The 18,566-nt window shown below is 44.8% G+C and overlaps 1 protein-coding gene across 3 annotated transcripts in view; it reads right to left on the bottom strand.

Moving 5' to 3' along the window:
- LOC117363311 overlaps nucleotides 1-18,566 on the bottom strand; it is a 393,068-nt gene that overhangs the window by 136,900 nt on the left and 237,602 nt on the right. For 2 of the 3 annotated variants that reach the window (XM_033950808.1, XM_033950806.1), the window contains exons 8-9: nucleotides 4,328-4,425; nucleotides 1,263-1,419 (exon numbers count right to left, since the gene is read on the bottom strand). In XM_033950808.1, the coding sequence (XP_033806699.1) occupies nucleotides 1,263-1,419; nucleotides 4,328-4,425 (255 nt within the window). The remainder of the gene's footprint in view (nucleotides 1-1,262; nucleotides 1,420-4,327; nucleotides 4,426-18,566) is intronic. The other variant, XM_033950807.1, reaches the window with a different exon arrangement.

Consider the following 18,566-nt stretch of genomic DNA (forward strand, 5'->3'; position numbering starts at 1 on the left):
TGGGGCTAAAAACCATGCTACTGCTTTATAAAAGGGGGGATTGCTAGATGTCGATATATTAAGCCAGGGTTTTCTTGGCCTAATATACCAGCACCTAAAATAGATGCTTACTGGCACCTAACAAAATCCACGTCCAAACTTCACCCCTAATCATGCCTACTTTTTGGTAGGTGCCAGTAGGCGCTTCAGTGTAGATGCCTACATGGTGCCTACAGGAAAATTAATTTTTTAATTGTTTTTTAAGGGAGCTGTTCAATAAGCAGCACCGATTGAACCAATTAAATAAATGGTTAGACACCTAACTCAGTAGGCCTACTGGTATGTGCTGTTTATTGAATCAGGGCCTGTGTGGCCATTTTTAATGCTCATATTAATACTCTGAACATTTTGCGTACATTAACATGAACCTAAATCTGGCATTAACCGACCCTTAGCGTTGGTATTAGTTTTGAGCACCCGTCTATACCTTTTTTGCCAGCTCTCATATTCAACGGGAAGGGGGAAGGAAATGGGGACTTGTATGTTGCCTTTTTGTGGTTTTGGCATTTCAAAGCTGACATTCAAAGTGGTGGGTACTGGAGGATTAAATGATTTGCTCAGGGTCACAAGAAACAGCACTGGGATTTGATCTCACAACCTCTGGGTGCAAAGGCAGCAGTTCTACCAGTGAATCACATAGTTTTCTTTGAAGATGACTTTTCAAGTCCTTTATACAAAATAACCATATGCCTATAAGTGCTGCAAGGATTTATTCTTGTTCCCAAGATTTGTAGGGTCTTTGTGTCACATATTGATTTTTTAATATATGATCATTGTTATTTATTGAAGATATCAAATATCTTTCTTACACAAATATTTTATGTCACAAATTTCCTTGAATCTATTGTGGCTTATAGTAAAACACTTATATTTTGTCTTATACTGGCCTTTGATTATTATTGAATCTTGGAAGTTAATATATTGTGTAATATAGCACTTACATAAGAGTTGCCATAATGGGACAGGCTGAAGGTCCATCAAGCCCAGTATCCTGTTTCCAACAGTGGCCAATCCAGTGTTCGGGACCTCCATTTAGTGGGGGTTCCAGGATATCCACAATGAATATGCATAAGATAGATTTGCATACAATGGAGATAGTGCATGCATATTATTCTCATATATATTAATTGGGATATCTTGAAAATACAACTATAAGGAGGTGTCCTGAGGACTGGCCTAAGAACTCCTGAACTAATATAATATAATGATGAAGAAAAAAATACCTGGTAATAAAGCTGATGAATAATAGTCTTTGACCAAATAGATCTCTGTATCTGATGAATTTCTTCTTAAATTACCACAAAGAGGTGGCTCACCAGAGGTAGGAGTAGATTTATAATGTCTATCTTTAAATACTTTTGACAATCTCTTTTCAGTAGACTGCAAGCAAAACAGAAATACGAGTAAATATATTGCCATCCTAAGTTTCAAACATGGAGAAGTAATAACATAGTAACATAGTAGATGACGGCAGCTAAAGACCTGAATGGTCCATCCAGTCTGCCCATTAGTTATTTGCATTAGCTGTTTCATGATATGAGGAGAATATCAGATCCTACTGGTAATATGAATGAAATCATGCCAACCATCAGATCACTGGAAGGATTATTAAACTTCAGGAAGGGTAAAAACCAATCTTTGTACTTAATTACCACCCACAAAGATAACGCCTAACCCTAAACCAAATTTGACTAGATCTCCTATATGCTATCTCAGGAACCCTCCTCGACGACTTATAAAGAAAAGTTACAACTGATTCGCTACTGAAATAAGACCCAACTCAAATGTTAGATTTCTCACACCGAGTATAAAAATTGTTCTACTACCGTAAGAAGTCTGTTCCTCTACTGTTAAAATTGACCTATCTTTAATTGAAGAATTCACTCCACCTGTCTTATCGCTAACTCATACTGTGCCTATATTGTATTATATATATATATATCATATCCTTATTTGTAATCCTTACCCAAACTATTGTATTACTAACTTATATTGTATATGTAAACTTGTAACCCATTCTGGTCTCTATTGGGAGGACAGGCTAAAAAAATTGAATAAATAAATAAAAGTCAAAGGGCTAGATTCACTAAAGTCAGCGATCATCGCTAAACCTGTTTTCACAGCTTTAGCGACGATCACTATTACTAACCGGATTCACAAAATTGCTTACCGTGTGTTTTTTCACTCGATCAACCATTTTCCAATCCGGCCATACAAATTAGCTAAAATACCATGCAAAGTAGCCAAGCGATTAATGCACTAACATTGCTTGGCAATGCAAAAAAACATAAAGCAGAGGGTTTAGCTGTTGGAAAAAACCCACAGGTTAGTCCTGTTGATAACTGTGTTACCGACAGGTCAGTCTGCGTTTTTTTCATTTTTTTCAATGGCACAAATATTTTTGCATGTGTTACACATTCAAAATATCTGTCCCATAAGAAAAAAAAGAGAAAAAAGCACATACACATACCCCGCAATGATGTCCCTCCCTCCCCGACAAACCGGCACTGCGAAATGACCCCTATCACCTTCAAAAACAGCAGGAGGAACGCCCACTTCTTTCTGCCATGCCGAACCTCCCCCCCCTGTAAATGAAAATTAGCAGGAGAGATGCCCACTCCATCCTGCCAGTGTGACTCCCCCTCCCATGGCAGCGATACAGCAGGAGGGATGCCCACTCCCTCCTGCCACCAGAGATCCTCCGCTGTCCCCGCCACCCCCGTACATTCTCAGAGACATTGAAGCATGACAGAAGCTCAGTCTGTCCTGCTCATAGGCTCGCCGCTTCCAAGGGTAGGGCTTTCCCTCCCTGCTGCATCATGTGACGCATGGGGAAGGGTTTAAGACCCTGATTGGTTCAGATGCCTAAGGCCCCACCCCTTGGGAGAGCCTTTAGGATTCTGAGCCAATCAGGGCCTTAGGCTTCTCCCTCTGTATCCCCAAATAAAAGGAAGCGGAGTCTAATTCAATCAGGACTTGATTCCTCCTGCCTTTTTTTGGGGGGGTGTAGAGGGTACTGGATGTTTGGGGAGGCACCTGGTATGGGAGTGAGACTTTGGTGGCAGGAGGGAATGGGCATCACTCCTGCCATATTGCTGCTGTGAGGGGGGGGAGTCACATTGGCAGGAGAGAGTGGGTGTCTCTCCAGCCGCATCGCTGCTGCAGGAGGGGGAGTCACATTGGCAGGATGGAGTAGGCATCCCTTCTGCCATTTTTGCTGCCATGGGGGGGGGGGGGGTCACAGTGCCCTAACAGCAGTGACAGGAGGCTGCATCCCCTGTGTCAATCACTCAATGAGTGATTGATCTGTCGTGTTTGCATGCAAATGATTTGCACCTCCGTACAAATTATTTGTATGAAAACTTGGTAGTGCATTGATCGCTAGTTCAAAATCGGCCAGAGAATCAGCCAACAGTGATCCAGTTGGTATTACTGACTATCTTTAGTGCATCTAGGCCAAAGAGTCTTAGAAGTTAAACAAGTTCAGATATGGGGATAATTCTATAAGGAATTTAAGATGGCAAGAATTTGTATAAATACAAGTATACTAGTCTTTTATGCACATAAATAACTACTGTATTTTCTTGCTATTCTATAAGTAGTCATCTAGATATAATGGTGTGTAATTTGCAAATGCACATTCACTTGGGAAGAGCTTGGGTGATATGTGGGTTGATGCACACTTGTGTGCATTGATTATACAATCTTACAAACTAAGTATCTTCTTTAACAATCTAGTGTTAACATTTACACAAGCTCTGTGGTTGACATAAGTGATTGTGACAAGATATAGATGTATTTGACCTAATATACTAGGCACCAAAAAACTTAAGAACATGAGTTTCCATACTGTGACAGACTGAAGGTCCATCAAGCCCAGTGTCCTGTTCCCAACCAACCCAGGTCATAAGTTCCTGGCAAGATCCCAAGGAGTAAAACAGATTTTATGCTGCTTATCCTAGGAATGAGAAGTGGATTTCCACAAGTCCATCTTAATAATGACTTATTAACATTTGTTTTAGGAAATTCTCCAAACCTTTTTTAAACCCTGCTATGCTGACTGCTTTCACCACATTCTCCAGCAACAAATTCCAGAGTTTAATTATAAGTTGAGTGAAGCAATATTTTCTCCAGTTTGTTTTAAATCTACTACTTTAGTAGCTTCATCACATCCCCCTAGTCCTAATATTTTTGGAAAGAGCAAAAAACAATTCACATCTACCCATTCACTCCACTACTTTTCTTTACAGAATAATTTTAAAATAGATATATATATTTTATAACTTACCATTCTGTAAATACTCTGTTGATCATCCCTTCCTATCTCTGAATATGTACATGAGCTTCTTGCTTCTTTCATGGAGACAGAAGCAGGATAAATGTCATCTGTTTAAAATGATGATAAATTCCTATCAGTTACCAAGATGTGTATGTAGATATTATTAGCAATACACAAATGAATATTTAAATTAATTTTTGCTTGCCTGTATGTATTTCAAATTAATACTATCTATATAAAATGGGAATGGTGAGGCACTTGTGCAATCAGTTGCACCAATTTGCTTGTTGGGAAGCCAGAGAGGCATGGGGAATCAGGAAATTAAAGAATGTTTAATTGTTAGTTTGACAACCTTACATACATCATTTGCACTCCAAAGGTTGAAGCCACAGCTCTGGGAGAAAGAACACTTCTAAAAGCTAAGATATTTAGAATTTCATATTTCTGGTCAATCTGGTTATAGTTTATACCTGTCTAGATCCAAGCCTTCTCTTTCTTTCTTTCCTATACTGCTATAGCAAAAAAAATAAAATAAAAAATCCTCTGTTCCTTCACTGTATTGGAGTAGGTTGGTTCTGTGTTCTCTGGATATTACTTTAGTCCCTCCTACCCTCCACACACCCTCCCCATCCCAAGATTTCCTACTCATATATAGACAACCTAATAATCAAGAATACTCAGTCAAGTCCTATGCCAGCCAATCAAGATGACTTGTATTCAGTGCAATCATTGTGGTATTTTAGTTGCAAGGCACACCATTTGGAGGCTTAAGACTTACTCAATCTGTCTTCAGATTGCTAGTACAGTATAATCTCGTTATAACGGGCTCACTTATAACGGAACCTTGTCTATAGCAGATGATGTCCGCTGGTCCCGGCCATGCGCCTTTATAAACATGCAGATAATCATCGCATATAGCAGACTCGCATATAACGGACTTTCGGATATAATGGACAACCAATTTGGTCCCCAGAGCCGCTTTCAACTGTAGTTTTGTTCAGCTATAACGGACATGCAGGCTCCGCCTACAAGGCACTTGGCGAGCCGGTAATATAGTATCAAAATGCAGCCCAGAAGAAAATGACAGAGTATTTTTCTTTCCAGTACACTACGACATAATGCTTTAGAACATCTTTTAGTGTTCTGGTTTTACAATCATTTCGTGCCATACCAATGTTTTGCTGAGTTTTGTTATTGATGTTGCTGATATGCTTGTGCAGTGACTGTTGTTCGTTGATTGTACGTTATTTCAAGTTGACCTAAATAAAGATTTTAAAAAATGCAACTCTGGATATAATGGACTCTGGATATAACGAACTGTTTTTCCAGGTCCCTTGATAATTATACTGTATTAAAGATATCTGGAAACTGAAGCAGGACTTGGAGACAATTAAAGCAGCTTCCATTACTCCACAGAATCATACCAACTTACCACCACTGCCTCAAAGAATAAAACAACCCAGGAATAAATGTGTCACAGTAGGCTCAGGTAGACTGCGACTTGTGACACAGAAACATCCATCTAAGGTGCCTGGGCCAATCAGAATAGGCCCGGGAGCCTTAGGGCCCTCCTGGGGGCAGGGCCTGAGGCACATGGGCCGGTTGGGCCATATTGAACATATTTGTGAGTGTCATTGCTGAAGGGATAGAAGGCAAGGTTTGCCTTTTTGCGTCATATCAAGATTTGTAACAGGGTGGGCACCCCAGAAGGAGTGGAAAACATGAAAAAGAATCAGCAAAAGTTAGAATAATGGTCTAAGGTCTGGCAACTAAAATTCAATACAAAGAAGTGCAGAGTGATGCATGTGGGGAGTAGAAATCCGAGGAAGCCATATGTGCTGGAAGGTGAGAGGCTAATATGCACTGAAGGGGAGAGGGACCTTGGAGTGATAGTGTCTGAGGATCTGAAGGTGTAAAAACAGTGTGACAAGGCAGTGGCTGTTGCCAGAAGGATGCTAGGAGGCATAACTTGTAGAAGAAAGGAGGTGAGGCACCATTTAGAGTATTGTGTTCAGTTTTGGAGACCGTATCTGGTGAAGGATATAAGAATACTTGAAGCAGTCCAGTGAAAAGTGATAAGGATGGTAGGAGGTTTGAGCCAACAGGAGAGACTGGAGTACAAGGAGAGACTGGAAGAACTGGATATGTATAGTCTAGAGCAGTGGTTCCCAACCCTGTCCTGGAGGACCACCAGGCCAGTCGGGTTTTCAGGATAGCCCTAATGAATATTCATGAGAGAGATCTGCATATAATGGAGGTGCCAGGCATGCAGATCTGCTCCATGCATATTCATTAGGGCTATCCTGAAAACCTGACTGGTCTGGTGGTCCTCCAGGACAGAGTTGGGAACCACTGGTCTAGAGGACAGGAGGGACAGGGGAGATATGATACAGACATTTAAATACTTAAAAGGTGTTAATATAGAACCAAATCTTTTCCGGAGAAAAGAAAATGGTAAAACTAGAGGACATACATTGAGGTTGAAGGTGGTAGACTTAGGAGTAATATTAGGAAATCCTTTTTCATGGAGAGGGTGGTGGATGCCTAGAATGCCTACCTGAGGGAGATGGTAGAGAAGAAAACAGTGACAGAATTCAAAAGAGCATGGGTGAACACAGAGGAAAATGAAGGGTATAAATGGAAGAACCAAGGCCGGTTCTGGGCAGACTTGAATGGTTTGTGTCCTATATATGGCTATTTGGCTTAGGATGGGCTGGGAAGGGCTGTGATGGGAACTCCAGTAATTTGGGATGGTCTAGATAGGCTGAAGTAAGCTTCAATGGCAGCTCCAGTAGTTCAAATCTAATCACATTACTGGGCAGGAGAGCAGGAAGTGATGTCAGGGGAAGAGATGAGGTTGGCACAAGCAGCAGATTAGAGATGCTGCTCGCTGACAGTGATCATTTTGAAAAGGTACAATGTGGGGGGGCATGTGATGGGGAAGGACTGTGGGGGAGGGGACGGAAATGGGAGGAGGAAGGGGAAGGGCATATGGTACAGTGATGCTGGGTGCCACTGCCTCAGACACCACCACCCCAGGTGCCTCCTTCCCTCGCTATGCCGCTGCCTATAAATGCCAACTCCAATCCCCAACTGCCCAAACAATAGCTTGCTTTTAGTTCAACGATCAGTGTTGACATTCAGTGCCATTAACTGGTTAAGTGCCATTGAATATCAGTGGATAGCCCTGTGCAGGTGATTGAAACAAACAGGAATGTCTCCTGGTCGTTTAAATCAATGTTCTTCAACCACTGGTCCATGAACCAGTGCCGGTCCACAGAAATTTCCTGCTGGTCCACAGGTCCAGCCCATGCATCAGGCCCAAAACAGTGTTCTTCAACCGCTGGTCCACGTTGTGATCAATGCAGCGTTATCCTCGAGCCAACTCCCTCTTCCTAACTGATTCAGTGCACAAAGCCACGGGCAGTGGCTCCTACGGGCATCCTGCGCCTGAACCGGAAGCCTTCTCTCTGACGTTGCAACGTCAGAGGGAAGGCTTCCAGATGAGGCACGGGACGTGCAAGGTGCAATTAGTACTATTATGGGGGCGGGGTCTGGGGTGGAGATTGGGTAGAGATGGGCGTGTTCTTCAACTGCCGGTCCATGGACCAATGCCGGTCCACAGAATAATTATTTTATTTCTGCCGGTCCATAGATGTAAAAAGGTTGAAAAACACTGGTTTAAATCACTTTGAGTATCAACCAGGTCCTGCTAAAGTATAGCACTTTTTGCATCAAATGACAATATTGTTGTGCATAGTTAAAACTTGTCAGAAATTCTGCTAATGGCTGCCTTGAAACAGGAATGATATACACTTGCCTAACCCCCTGTTTTACTAGCTGTGGCCCAGAATGCTAAATGCTCTGACGCTCATAGAATTCTATGAGCTTTGGAGAATTTAGCGCCCTGGGCCACGGTAGAAACCTCTACCGTGGCTTAGTAAAAGAGGGCCTAAATAGCTGACAGTGGCAGTTTCCTGTGGTTTGTAGAAAATATGACATATGAAAAAAACTGAACATCTATGGTATTCAACATGGCTTTTTCTCAAAAATCAGTGGAATATATGAGGGGCCACTGAAAAGTTCTCAGTCCAACCAAGAAGCGAATGATGTGGAGCCATGAAACTTACAAGCTATTCTACACTTCTCTTGACACTTTTCATTTCAATGAGGCAAATGCATCTAGTAAACGAGCCAAGCCATTGTGACATCACCGATGAGGTTGGCTCTTAGGCATTGGTGGAATGAGGCATTATGACATCACAATACAAGGGGCCGCTGAAAAGTTCTCGGCTCAACCAAGACGAGAATGATGTGGAGCCATGAAACTTACAAGCTATTCTACACTTCTCTTGACACTTTTCATTTCAATGAGGCAAATGCATCTAGTAAACGGGCACAAGTATAGGGAAGCCAAGCCATTGTGACATCACCGATGAGGTTGGCTCTTAGGCATTGGTGGAATGAGGCATTATGACATCACAATACAAGGGGCCGCTGAAAAGTTCTCGGCTCAACCAAGACGAGAATGATGTGGAGCCATGAAACTTACAAGCTATTCTACACTTCTCTTGACACTTTTCATTTCAATGAGGCAAATGCATCTAGTAAACGGGCACAAGTATAGGGAAGCCAAGCCATTGTGACATCACCGATGAGGTTGGCTCTTAGGCATTGGTGGAATGAGGCGTTATGACATCACAATACAAGGGGCCGCTGAAAAGTTCTCGGCTCAACCAAGACGAGAATGATGTGGAGCCATGAAACTTACACGTTATTGCATACTTTTCTTGACTTTTTTTGTTTCAATAATATGAAATGAAATGAAGAGTGTCAAGGAAAGTGTGGAATAATTTCTAAGTTTCATAGCTCCACATCATTCTCTCCTTGGTTGGGCTGAGAACTTTGTAGCAGCTCCTTGTAGAAAAGAACACCTTTAAACATGTTTGGAAAATAATAAAACTGTTGTTAATTGCTTTCTCTTAACTTGGCTTCAGCAAACAACTACCGGTACTCATCAGGAAAAAAATAACTGTCCTTTGTTGGCTGAAATTATATTTAAAAAAGACAGGTCACAGGCTCATGATGCTTTCAATAAGATGAGATCACAGCTCGTCCCCATTACAATTCAAAACTATTAAAAAGACAATGTGTGCCCCAAATTGTAAAGAAAAAACCAGGAGTTTCATTGTAGCTCAAATTGCTGCATTTGCAATTATAGTAACATTCATTTTTATGAATGGTTTAATCACCCTTCAAAACTATGGAATTATTAGTTCATTGTTTAAGACCGTTTCTGCTGCTTTTTCCTTGTAAAGCTAGCAGTTATTTTTATAAATACATAAAGGTTTGCTTCTGTTTGAAAGTCCTTTACAGTGTAAGTCCTGATTATTGTTATTAGTACCTGCTACTATTCTTAGCTGTTTCAAAATTGTAAATTTAGGGCTCCTTTTAAAAAGGTGCGCTGGCGTTTTTAGCGCACGCACCGAATTAGCGTGCGCTACCTGAAAAACTTCTGCTTGCTCAAGAGGAAGCGGTAGTGGCTAGCGTGCGCTGCACCTTAGCGTGTGCTATTTCTGCAGGGCCGCCATCAAAAATTTCTGGGTCCCTTACTGAGCAATCCTATTGGGCCCCCCACGCACCCCTTCCCCCCCCCTGACCAGGGCCGCCATCAGGGCAGTACTACCAGTCCTGCATTCAGGGGCCCAGAGCTGACAGGGGGCCCGGGCTCCCCCAGGGTCACAAGCATAGTCTCCTCTCCTTCTCCTTACCTGCCCTGCTGCAGCACACAGCCGAATGGAAGTCTTCCCGACGTCAGCGCTGACGTCGGAGGGAGGGCTTAAGCAAAGCCCTCCCTTCCTCCGACGTCAGCGCTGACATTGGGAAGACTTCCGGTCGGCTGCTTGCGGCAGGGCAGGTAGGGAGAAGGCAATGGCGTACGAAAGAGGGGGGGGGGCGGTCCGCCCCGGAGAATGTGCACAGCTGGTCAGGTCTCCCGATCGACCGACAACAGGCCCGTGGTTGCAGGCTTACAAATCTTTTGGTCAAAGAGTGCGACGATTGGCTGGCCCAGAACATCCTCTCCGACGTCAGAATTGACGCGAGTGGTGAGAGTTGGTCAGCCCCACAGGGAAAAGCAGGGAGAACTTGGCGCCGGCCTGTTCCCGATGGCGGCGGTGGCACTCAAGTGGCTAAAGAGCCGCAGTTTGCCAGTCTAGGGAGAACACTGGAAGGTGGCCAGCTGTGCACCCCCTTGGGACATAAACCTGGGGCGGGGTGGACCGCCCCCCCCCACCCTCCCCCACCTTGGTATGCCACTATCTGTCCCTATGACCAAAAATTCTCCTTTCTTCTATTCCCCGTGTACACAACCATCTCTTTCCCTTCCTTCCTCTCTCCCAAGTCCATGCCTTCTGTGTCCAAAAACCCATTCCCTCCCCCACCTCAGCATCTCTTTCCCTCCCTTCCTCTCTCCCAAGTCCATGCCTTCTGTGTCCAAAAACCCATTCCATCCCCCACCTCAGCATCTCTTTCCCTCCCTTCCTCTCTCCCAAGTCCATGCCTTCTGTGTCCAAAAACCCATTCCCTCCTCCACCTCAGCATCTCTTTCCCTCCCTTCCTCTCTCCCAAGTCCATGCCTTCTGTGTCCAAAAACCCATTCCATCCCCCACCTCAGCATCTCTTTCCCTCCCTTCCTCTCTCCCAAGTCCATGCCTTCTGTGTCCAAAAACCCATTCCCTCCCCCACCTCAGCATCTCTTTCCCTCCCTTCCTCTCTCCCAAGTCCATGCCTTCTGTGTCCAAAAACCCATTCTTTCCCCCACCTCAGCATCTCTTTCCCTCCCTTCCTCTCTCCCAAGTCCATGCCTTCTGTATCCAAAAACCCATTCCATCCCCCACCTCAGCATCTCTTTCCCTCCCTTCCTCTCTCCCAAGTTCATGCCTTGTGTCCAAAACGCACTCCCTCCCCCCTTTTGTGTTCCGCATTTGCCTTCCAGCCCATCTTTGCAACTTTCTCAGCAAAACGGAGCTCGAGCCGAGAGGCTTGTCTCCTGTTTCCTGCCTGCCCAGCCACGCACAAATAGCCGACCGGAAGTATTCTCCGATGTCAGCGCTGACGTCGGAGGGCAGGCTTTGCTTAAGCCCTCCCTCCGACGTCAGCGCTGACATCGGGGAACACTTCCGATCGGCTATATGTGAGTGGCAGGGCAGGTAGGAACAGAAGACGAGCCTCACGGCTCAAGATGTATTGAAATCCGCGGGTCCCCCGTCCAGCTCTCTCTTGTGCACCTGGGGCGGACCGCCCCCCCCCCCCCCGGCCCCCTCTAGGTATGCCATTGGGACCGGCACCGGTCCGCAGACCGGCAGTTGAAGAACTGTGGCCTAGGACCCTGGGGGAGCACGGGCCCCCTGTCAGCTCCGGGCCCCTGAATGCAGGACTGGTAGTACTGCCCTGATGGCGGCCCTGTATTTCCATGCGTTAAGGCCCTAACGCACCTTTGTAAAAGGAGCCCTTAGTTTATTTTCAAGCTAATGAGGAGCTATTTCAGGGTACAAAAAAATAGTTTTAATTGGGGTTTTTGCTCCACTGGTACTATTGCTGGGTACTTTTCCACTGGAATCGTGTCACTTAGGAGTTTTGTCAGTGCAGAAAAGACACCAAAACTGAGTGGAGGAAAAAAAAGACCTGCCACAAGAGGAGTGAGAGATCACCAGGAGAAGTAGTATTTTTCTGATGTTTATCAAATAGACAACTATTCAAGGAGACCTTTTACTAAAGAAATGTGAACCCCCCCCCCAAATTCTATATAAGGTGCTCAAAATTTGGGGCTCCTTTTACAAAGGTGCGCTAGCGTTTTTAACGCACGCACCGGATTAATGCACGCTATAGCGTGCGCTAGCCAAAAATCTACTGCCTGCTCAAAAGGAGACAGTAGGGGCTAGCGCATGTAGCAATTTAGCGTGCACTATTCTGCGCGCTAAGGCCCTAGCGCACCTTTGTAAAAGGAGCCCTATGTGCGCAAATTTTGGCACATGCCCAATTTGATCATGAATATTGAATTTTCAGCCAAAATATTGGGTTTTCACCTAGATTCCTCTATCTATGTGCTGCCAGATCAACAATGTATTTTAAAAAACCCTGTTTCTTCAGCCTTCGGATGCTGAGAAAGGTGCATCACTTGTTTCATCAATACCACTTTGCCGTGCTTGTGCAGGCTATTATACTGACACAGCTGGGCTTTGCAAATTCTCTTGACAACAGTGTAAGTAAATGCAATCTAAAAAGATTGCAGCTTATTCAAAATGCAGCAGCCAAGTTAATTTTTGGTAAAAGGAAATATGATCATATTTCCCCTCTTTTGAAGGCTACTTCGTCGGATTCCGGTTCATTCAAGAGTTCAATTCAAATGTGCAAATGTAATTTTTAAGATTTTCATGGAATATTTTCTCCATTGGTTTCCATTGCCTTCAATTCCCTGTGGTTGTTAAACGCAAGAAGTTCTCAAAAACATAAACTTGCCTTTGCATCTCTCAAAGGAACTAAAACATTAGGGCATATGTAAGGTGACCATACGACCTGTTTTGAATGGGACAGTCCCGTTTTCGGATCCCCTGTCCCGTTGTCCCCACACACAGCTTCGGGACGCCCAAAATGTCCCATTTTCAGAGACAGCGTCCGGAAGCTGTGCGCGGGGACAATGGGACAGGCGATCGCTTCCTGTCCCTCCCCTGCCGCACCAAAAAAAAAAGCCTCCCTCCAGGCCCAATTTATGTCCACCGCCGCTGCTCCTCTGCTGTAAACTGCTGGAACCCGGAAGCCTTCTTTCTGACGTCAATTCTGATGTCGGAGAGGACGTTCCGGGCCAGCCAATCGCTGGCTGGCCCGGAACGTCCTCTCCGACGTCAGAATTGGCGTCGGAAAGAAGGCTTCCGGGTTCCAGCAGTTTGCAGCAGAGGAGCAGCGGCGGTGGACCTAAATCGGGCCTGGAGGAAGGCTTTTGTTTTCCGCGGTAGGGGGGGAGGAGGTAGGCAGGCTGGCTGGCTCTGGGGGAGGGAGGTAGGTAGGCAGGTTTTGGGGGAGGTAGGCAGGCAGGTTGGCTGGCTGGCTCTAGGGGAGGGAGGGAGGTAGGCAGGCTTTGGGGTAGGCAGGCAGGCAGGCTAGCTCTGGGGTAGGTAGATAGGCAGACTGGCTTTGGGGAAGGCTGGCTTTGGGGAAGTAGGCCAGCAGGCTTTTTGGGAGGGGGGTGGGACAAAGGCTGGAAGCAGTGAGGGGACATAGGAAGGAGGGATGAAGGAAGGAGAGAAAATGGCAGAGAAGGGGGGGTTGTAAGTAGAAGAAAGACTAGAGAGATAAAGGCCTGGACCAAAGGGGAAAGACAGGAGGCAGAAGCAGGACTTTGGGAGGTGCAGACAGAGGGGAAGAGCCCCTGAGGAAGAGCAGAGACAGGCAAGATCATAACAGAGGAGGGAGAGAGAGAAAGGGAGACCTGGAACAAAGGTACAAAGGAGAACTGAGACTGGATCTGCGGGCACTAAGGACATAGGAAGGAGGCACTGGGGGAAGTAAGGACATAGGAAGGAGGAGTTGGGGACACTAAGGACATAGGAAAGTACTGGGGGCACTAAGGACATAGGAAGGAAGGAGGGAGGGAATAGAAAGGGACAATTGTTGGGCCTGAGTGCAGAAAGAAATGAAAGATAGGATGCACAGTCAGAGGGAAACGCAACCAGAGACTCATGAAATCACTAGACAGCAAAGGTAGGAAAAATGATTTTATTTTCAATTTAGTGATAAATGTGTCAGTTTTGAGAATTTATATCTGCTGTCTATATTTTGCACTATATTTGTCTATTTTTCTATAGTTACTGAAGTGACATCATTGAAAACCCCTCAAATATAAATAATTAACATTTTCTCTGCGTACAGAGTGCTTTGTGGTTTTTTAAAATTTTATGGTTACCATTATGAAATAATAAGATATTGTGTATACATGAAAAATGAATGGAAGAAATTGGGGGCGGGGCTAGGGTGAGATTGGGGGCGGGATTGGGGTGGGGCTAGGGTGGGATTGGGGGCGGGACTGAATATTAATAGATGTCCTGTTTTGATGATAAAAATAAATGGTCACGTTAGGCATATGTCTAAATCTTTTGCAAAATCTTGGAATGATTTTCTTTAAGAACATAAGAATTGCCGCTGCTGGTTCAGACCAGTGGTCCATCCTGCCCAGCAGCCCGCTCATGCGGCGGCCCTCAGGTCAGAGACCAGTGCTCTAAATGAGTCCAGCTTCACCTGCGTACGTTCCAGTTTAGCAAGAACTTGTCCAACTTTGTCTTGAAACCCTGGAGGGTGTTTTCCCCTATAACAGACTCTGGAAGAGCGTTCCGGCTCTCCACCACTCTCTGGGTGAAGAAGAATTTCCTTACGTTTTTACGGAATCTATCCCCTTTCAACTTTAGAGAGTGCCCTCTTGTTCTCCCTACCTTGGAGAGGGTGAACAGTCTGTCTTTATCTACTAAGTCTATTCCCTTCAGTATTTTGAACGTTTCAATCAAGTCCCCTCTCAGTCTCCTCTTTTCAAGGGAGAAGAGGCCCAGTTTCTCTAATCTCTCACTGTATGGCAACTCCTCCAGCCCTTTAAACATTTTAGTCACTCTCCTCTGTACCCTTTCGAGTAGTACCGTGTCCTTCTTCATGTATGGTGACCAGTGCTGGACGCAGTACTCCAGGTGAGGATGCACCATGGCCCGGTACAGCGGCATGATAAACCTCTCTGATCTGTTCGTGATCTCCTTCTTAATCATTCCTAGCATTCTGTTCGCCCTTTTTGCTGCCGCCACACATTGTGCAGACAGCTTCATCGACATGTCAATAAGAACTCCCAAGTCTATTTCCTGGAAGGTCTCTTCAAGTACCGCCCCAGACATCCTGTATTCGTGCAAGAGATTTTTGTTACCGACATGCATCACTTTACACTTATCTACGTTGAACCTCATTTGCCATGTCAATGCCCATTCTCAAATTAGAACTACTCTCTCACTTCAAAGCTTTCGTAAATCTTTGAAAACTCTATTATTTCTGGAGTCTTTGATAGATCCTCCTACCTGGAAATTTGACATTTTTAAACAATGAGATTTTCATTCTGAAATCCTTTAATAGTATTGTTAGTTACCTTTCTTTTAAATATCTAATCTGTAAACTGAGTCGAGCCCTTATATTAGGGATGGTCCGGTATATAAATCTAAGGATTGGATTGGATTAGATTGGAAATTTAATTGAATGAGCCAATTAGCGACAATAATCAGCAGCTAGCAATCAATAATTGGTGCTAATTGCCAACAATTAGAATTTATGCTTGCAACTTCCTAGTTGGGATTTTATCACGATTCATACGTACATTTTCTGTGTAGGTCTGAAAAGGGGGTGTGGCAATTCAAGGATGCTGTTTTTGTTTTGGCGCTTTCAGTGTATCTTTGCCTCCGAATAGCAGTTGTGTGAGCTACATTGTTTGCTTCTGAAGGTTATAATGACTCCTGATTCAGGCTATTCTGCCAAAACACAGCCACGTCAAATCACTTCGATTTTTGGACTTTCTAATAAAGTTGTCTACTGTTGATATTGACTGCATCCTGGTTTGGTATTGTGCCTTAAGCTCTCTTTCTGTGGTCTTACACCGGTGAGGTGGGCATCCCCTTTTTACTCCTTCCCGTATCTAATTACAGATAAGTACTGTTAATAAGCATGGAGAATATAGTAATATGCTTAATATTATGGAAAAGTGCTTCTCGTATGAAATAATATTACACTGTCCACTAATCTAAGTAAGTGATGTGAAAAAAAACATGAGAAAATGAGTTGCAGTGAAGAAGATAAAGAGTATAGTAAGAATATTTTAAAGGTAATAAAAGAAATTATGAATTAAATATTTTTTTTAAAGAATTTAGATAAAATAAAAATAAAATATCATAATACTAATATGGGTGGATGGTGGAAAAAAGCCAGTGATTGATATTCAGAGCGCATGAAACATTTATTGTTATAGACGCTGTAAGCCTGAGGCAATTTTCCACCTAGTATTACTGATAAGAAAAATAGCTCTTAGGCTGATTTTATGGTGCCATATATAGAATTTTGTCCTACATGGGCTAGTTCTTAGAGCCTATTTTATAAAGGCAAATAGATTTAAAATAGGTTCCTTTTTGGACCTCTCTCTTAGATGTCCTGACTGCGCCCTTTCTCTTTCCGAGATAGGAATTGACTCCACTATCCTAAATTGGTTTTCAAACTTCCTTCGCTCTCGCTCCTATACTGTCAACACAAATGGCACTATGTCCGTTCCTTGGACACCATCTTGCGGTGTCCCTCAGGGATCACCCCATCCCCTATTCTCTTTAACATCTATATGTCCTCACTGAAGCTCCTCCAACTTTCCCCCCTTGAAACAATCTACACATACGCTGATGACATCCTTGTCTTCCTTGAAACAGACCAGAACCTCACCAACCTCCACGAGAACATTACATCTTGCATAATGAGACTCCACTCCTGGTCCCTCTCGGTACAGATGAAACTGAATGAATCAAAAACAAAATTACTTGTCTCAGCCCAAAGTTAGAACACATGCCCACCTTCTTCGCACTACCCACAAGGGAGTGCTCTGCACCTTGAGTTCTCAAGCAAGGTCCTTGGCATCATTATTGATTCTTCTCTCTCCCTCAACGACCACCTTAACTCTTTGGCAAAATCATGCTTTTTCAGCCTCCACATGCTGAGGAAAGTAAGATCCTACTTTCGCCAAAAACATTTCGCCATCCTCATCCAATCCATCATCCTCTCCAAACTTGATTACTAGAATGCCATTTATTTATGCCTAACAAAAAAAAGTCTTCAAAGACTCCAGCTTATCCAGAATACTGCAGCCAAGTTGATCTTTGCAAAATGCAAATCTGACCATGTCTCCCCACTCCTATCCAATCTTCACTGGCTCCCAGTGATTTCCAGAATCCATTTCAAATGCTCCTGCCTGGCTTTTAAGATCATTCACGGCATCCTTCCTCCCCTAATCCCACTATCCTTTAACTCCTCGTGTCCTGACTCCACCAGATCCGCCCAAAGATATAAACTATCCTTCCCCTCTCTACACGGTATTCTCTATGCAGGTAAACTGGGAAAATCACTTCTCTTCAAAATAACAGGTCTTTGGAACGACCTTACTATCCTGCTGCGGAACCTGGGCTCCCTCCAATTATTCCGCAAGCAACTGAAAACTTGGCTCTTCTCTAACATGTAATTCTATTTTCCCCCTTACTCTTCCATCCTATATAATAAAACGCTAGCCGCGCATGCGCACTCCTATCTCCTATCCTATCTGTGGCCGCAGGAGTGCGCATGCGCAAGTCCCCAGCCTTCTTCCCAGAACCTACCTTGGACGCCAGCAGCGGCGGCTCCTCTCACAAGCCCCCAGCGCTGCTTTCAGCTCCTGCTGCACGAGGCCCATGCCGAGCCATCCGACATTACCAGTGGCCTCACGCACGGCACGCATAGATGTCGCGGGGACCCAGTGAGAGGAGGCCAGCATCAGCAGACCAGATCTTCCCCACCCGAAGCCCTACGTCCGTTGCTATGTCCCTAAACTCCCACGCAGCCGACCTTGGAATTGCTTTTAAAATCTTCAGGTGCGAGCGGCGGCTAGCCGCACACGCCCCAACTTCCCAACGCCAAGCGCCCTTTTAAAATCTTCAGGCGTGAGCGGCGGCTTGCCGCATATGCCCTGACCTCCAAACCCCCCTGCCGGCATCTATTTTTCCTCTTCCTCCCTTTCGCCTGCTCACAGCGTTTAACTGAAAAGTGCTGCGCTGTGCTGCCACTGGCCTCACCATCTTCTCTCCACTGCGGCCCGCTCTCTCACAACTTCCTGTTTCCGCTAGGGTTGGCCGCACTGTAGAGAAGACACCGAGGACAGCAACAGAGTGGTGCAGTGCTTTTCTGTGAGGCAAGTAGATTTCTGAGGGACATATGCACAGGGGGAGCAGGAAAGGAATGCTGCTGGACGGGGGGAGGGAAAAGGAAGGGAACAAGGGGAGCAGGCAAGGGGTGGGTGCAAAGGGAGGGGGGAATTCTGCTGCTGCACAGGGAAGTGGGGGGGGAATGCTGCTGCTACACAGGGAAAGGGGGAATGCTGCTGCTGTACAGAGAAGGGGGGGAATGCTGTTGCTGCTACACAGAGAAGGGGGGAATGCTGCTGTTG

This window comes from Geotrypetes seraphini, chromosome 7, assembly GCF_902459505.1.
Source record: "Geotrypetes seraphini chromosome 7, aGeoSer1.1, whole genome shotgun sequence".
Taxonomy (NCBI): Eukaryota; Metazoa; Chordata; class Amphibia; order Gymnophiona; family Dermophiidae; genus Geotrypetes; species Geotrypetes seraphini.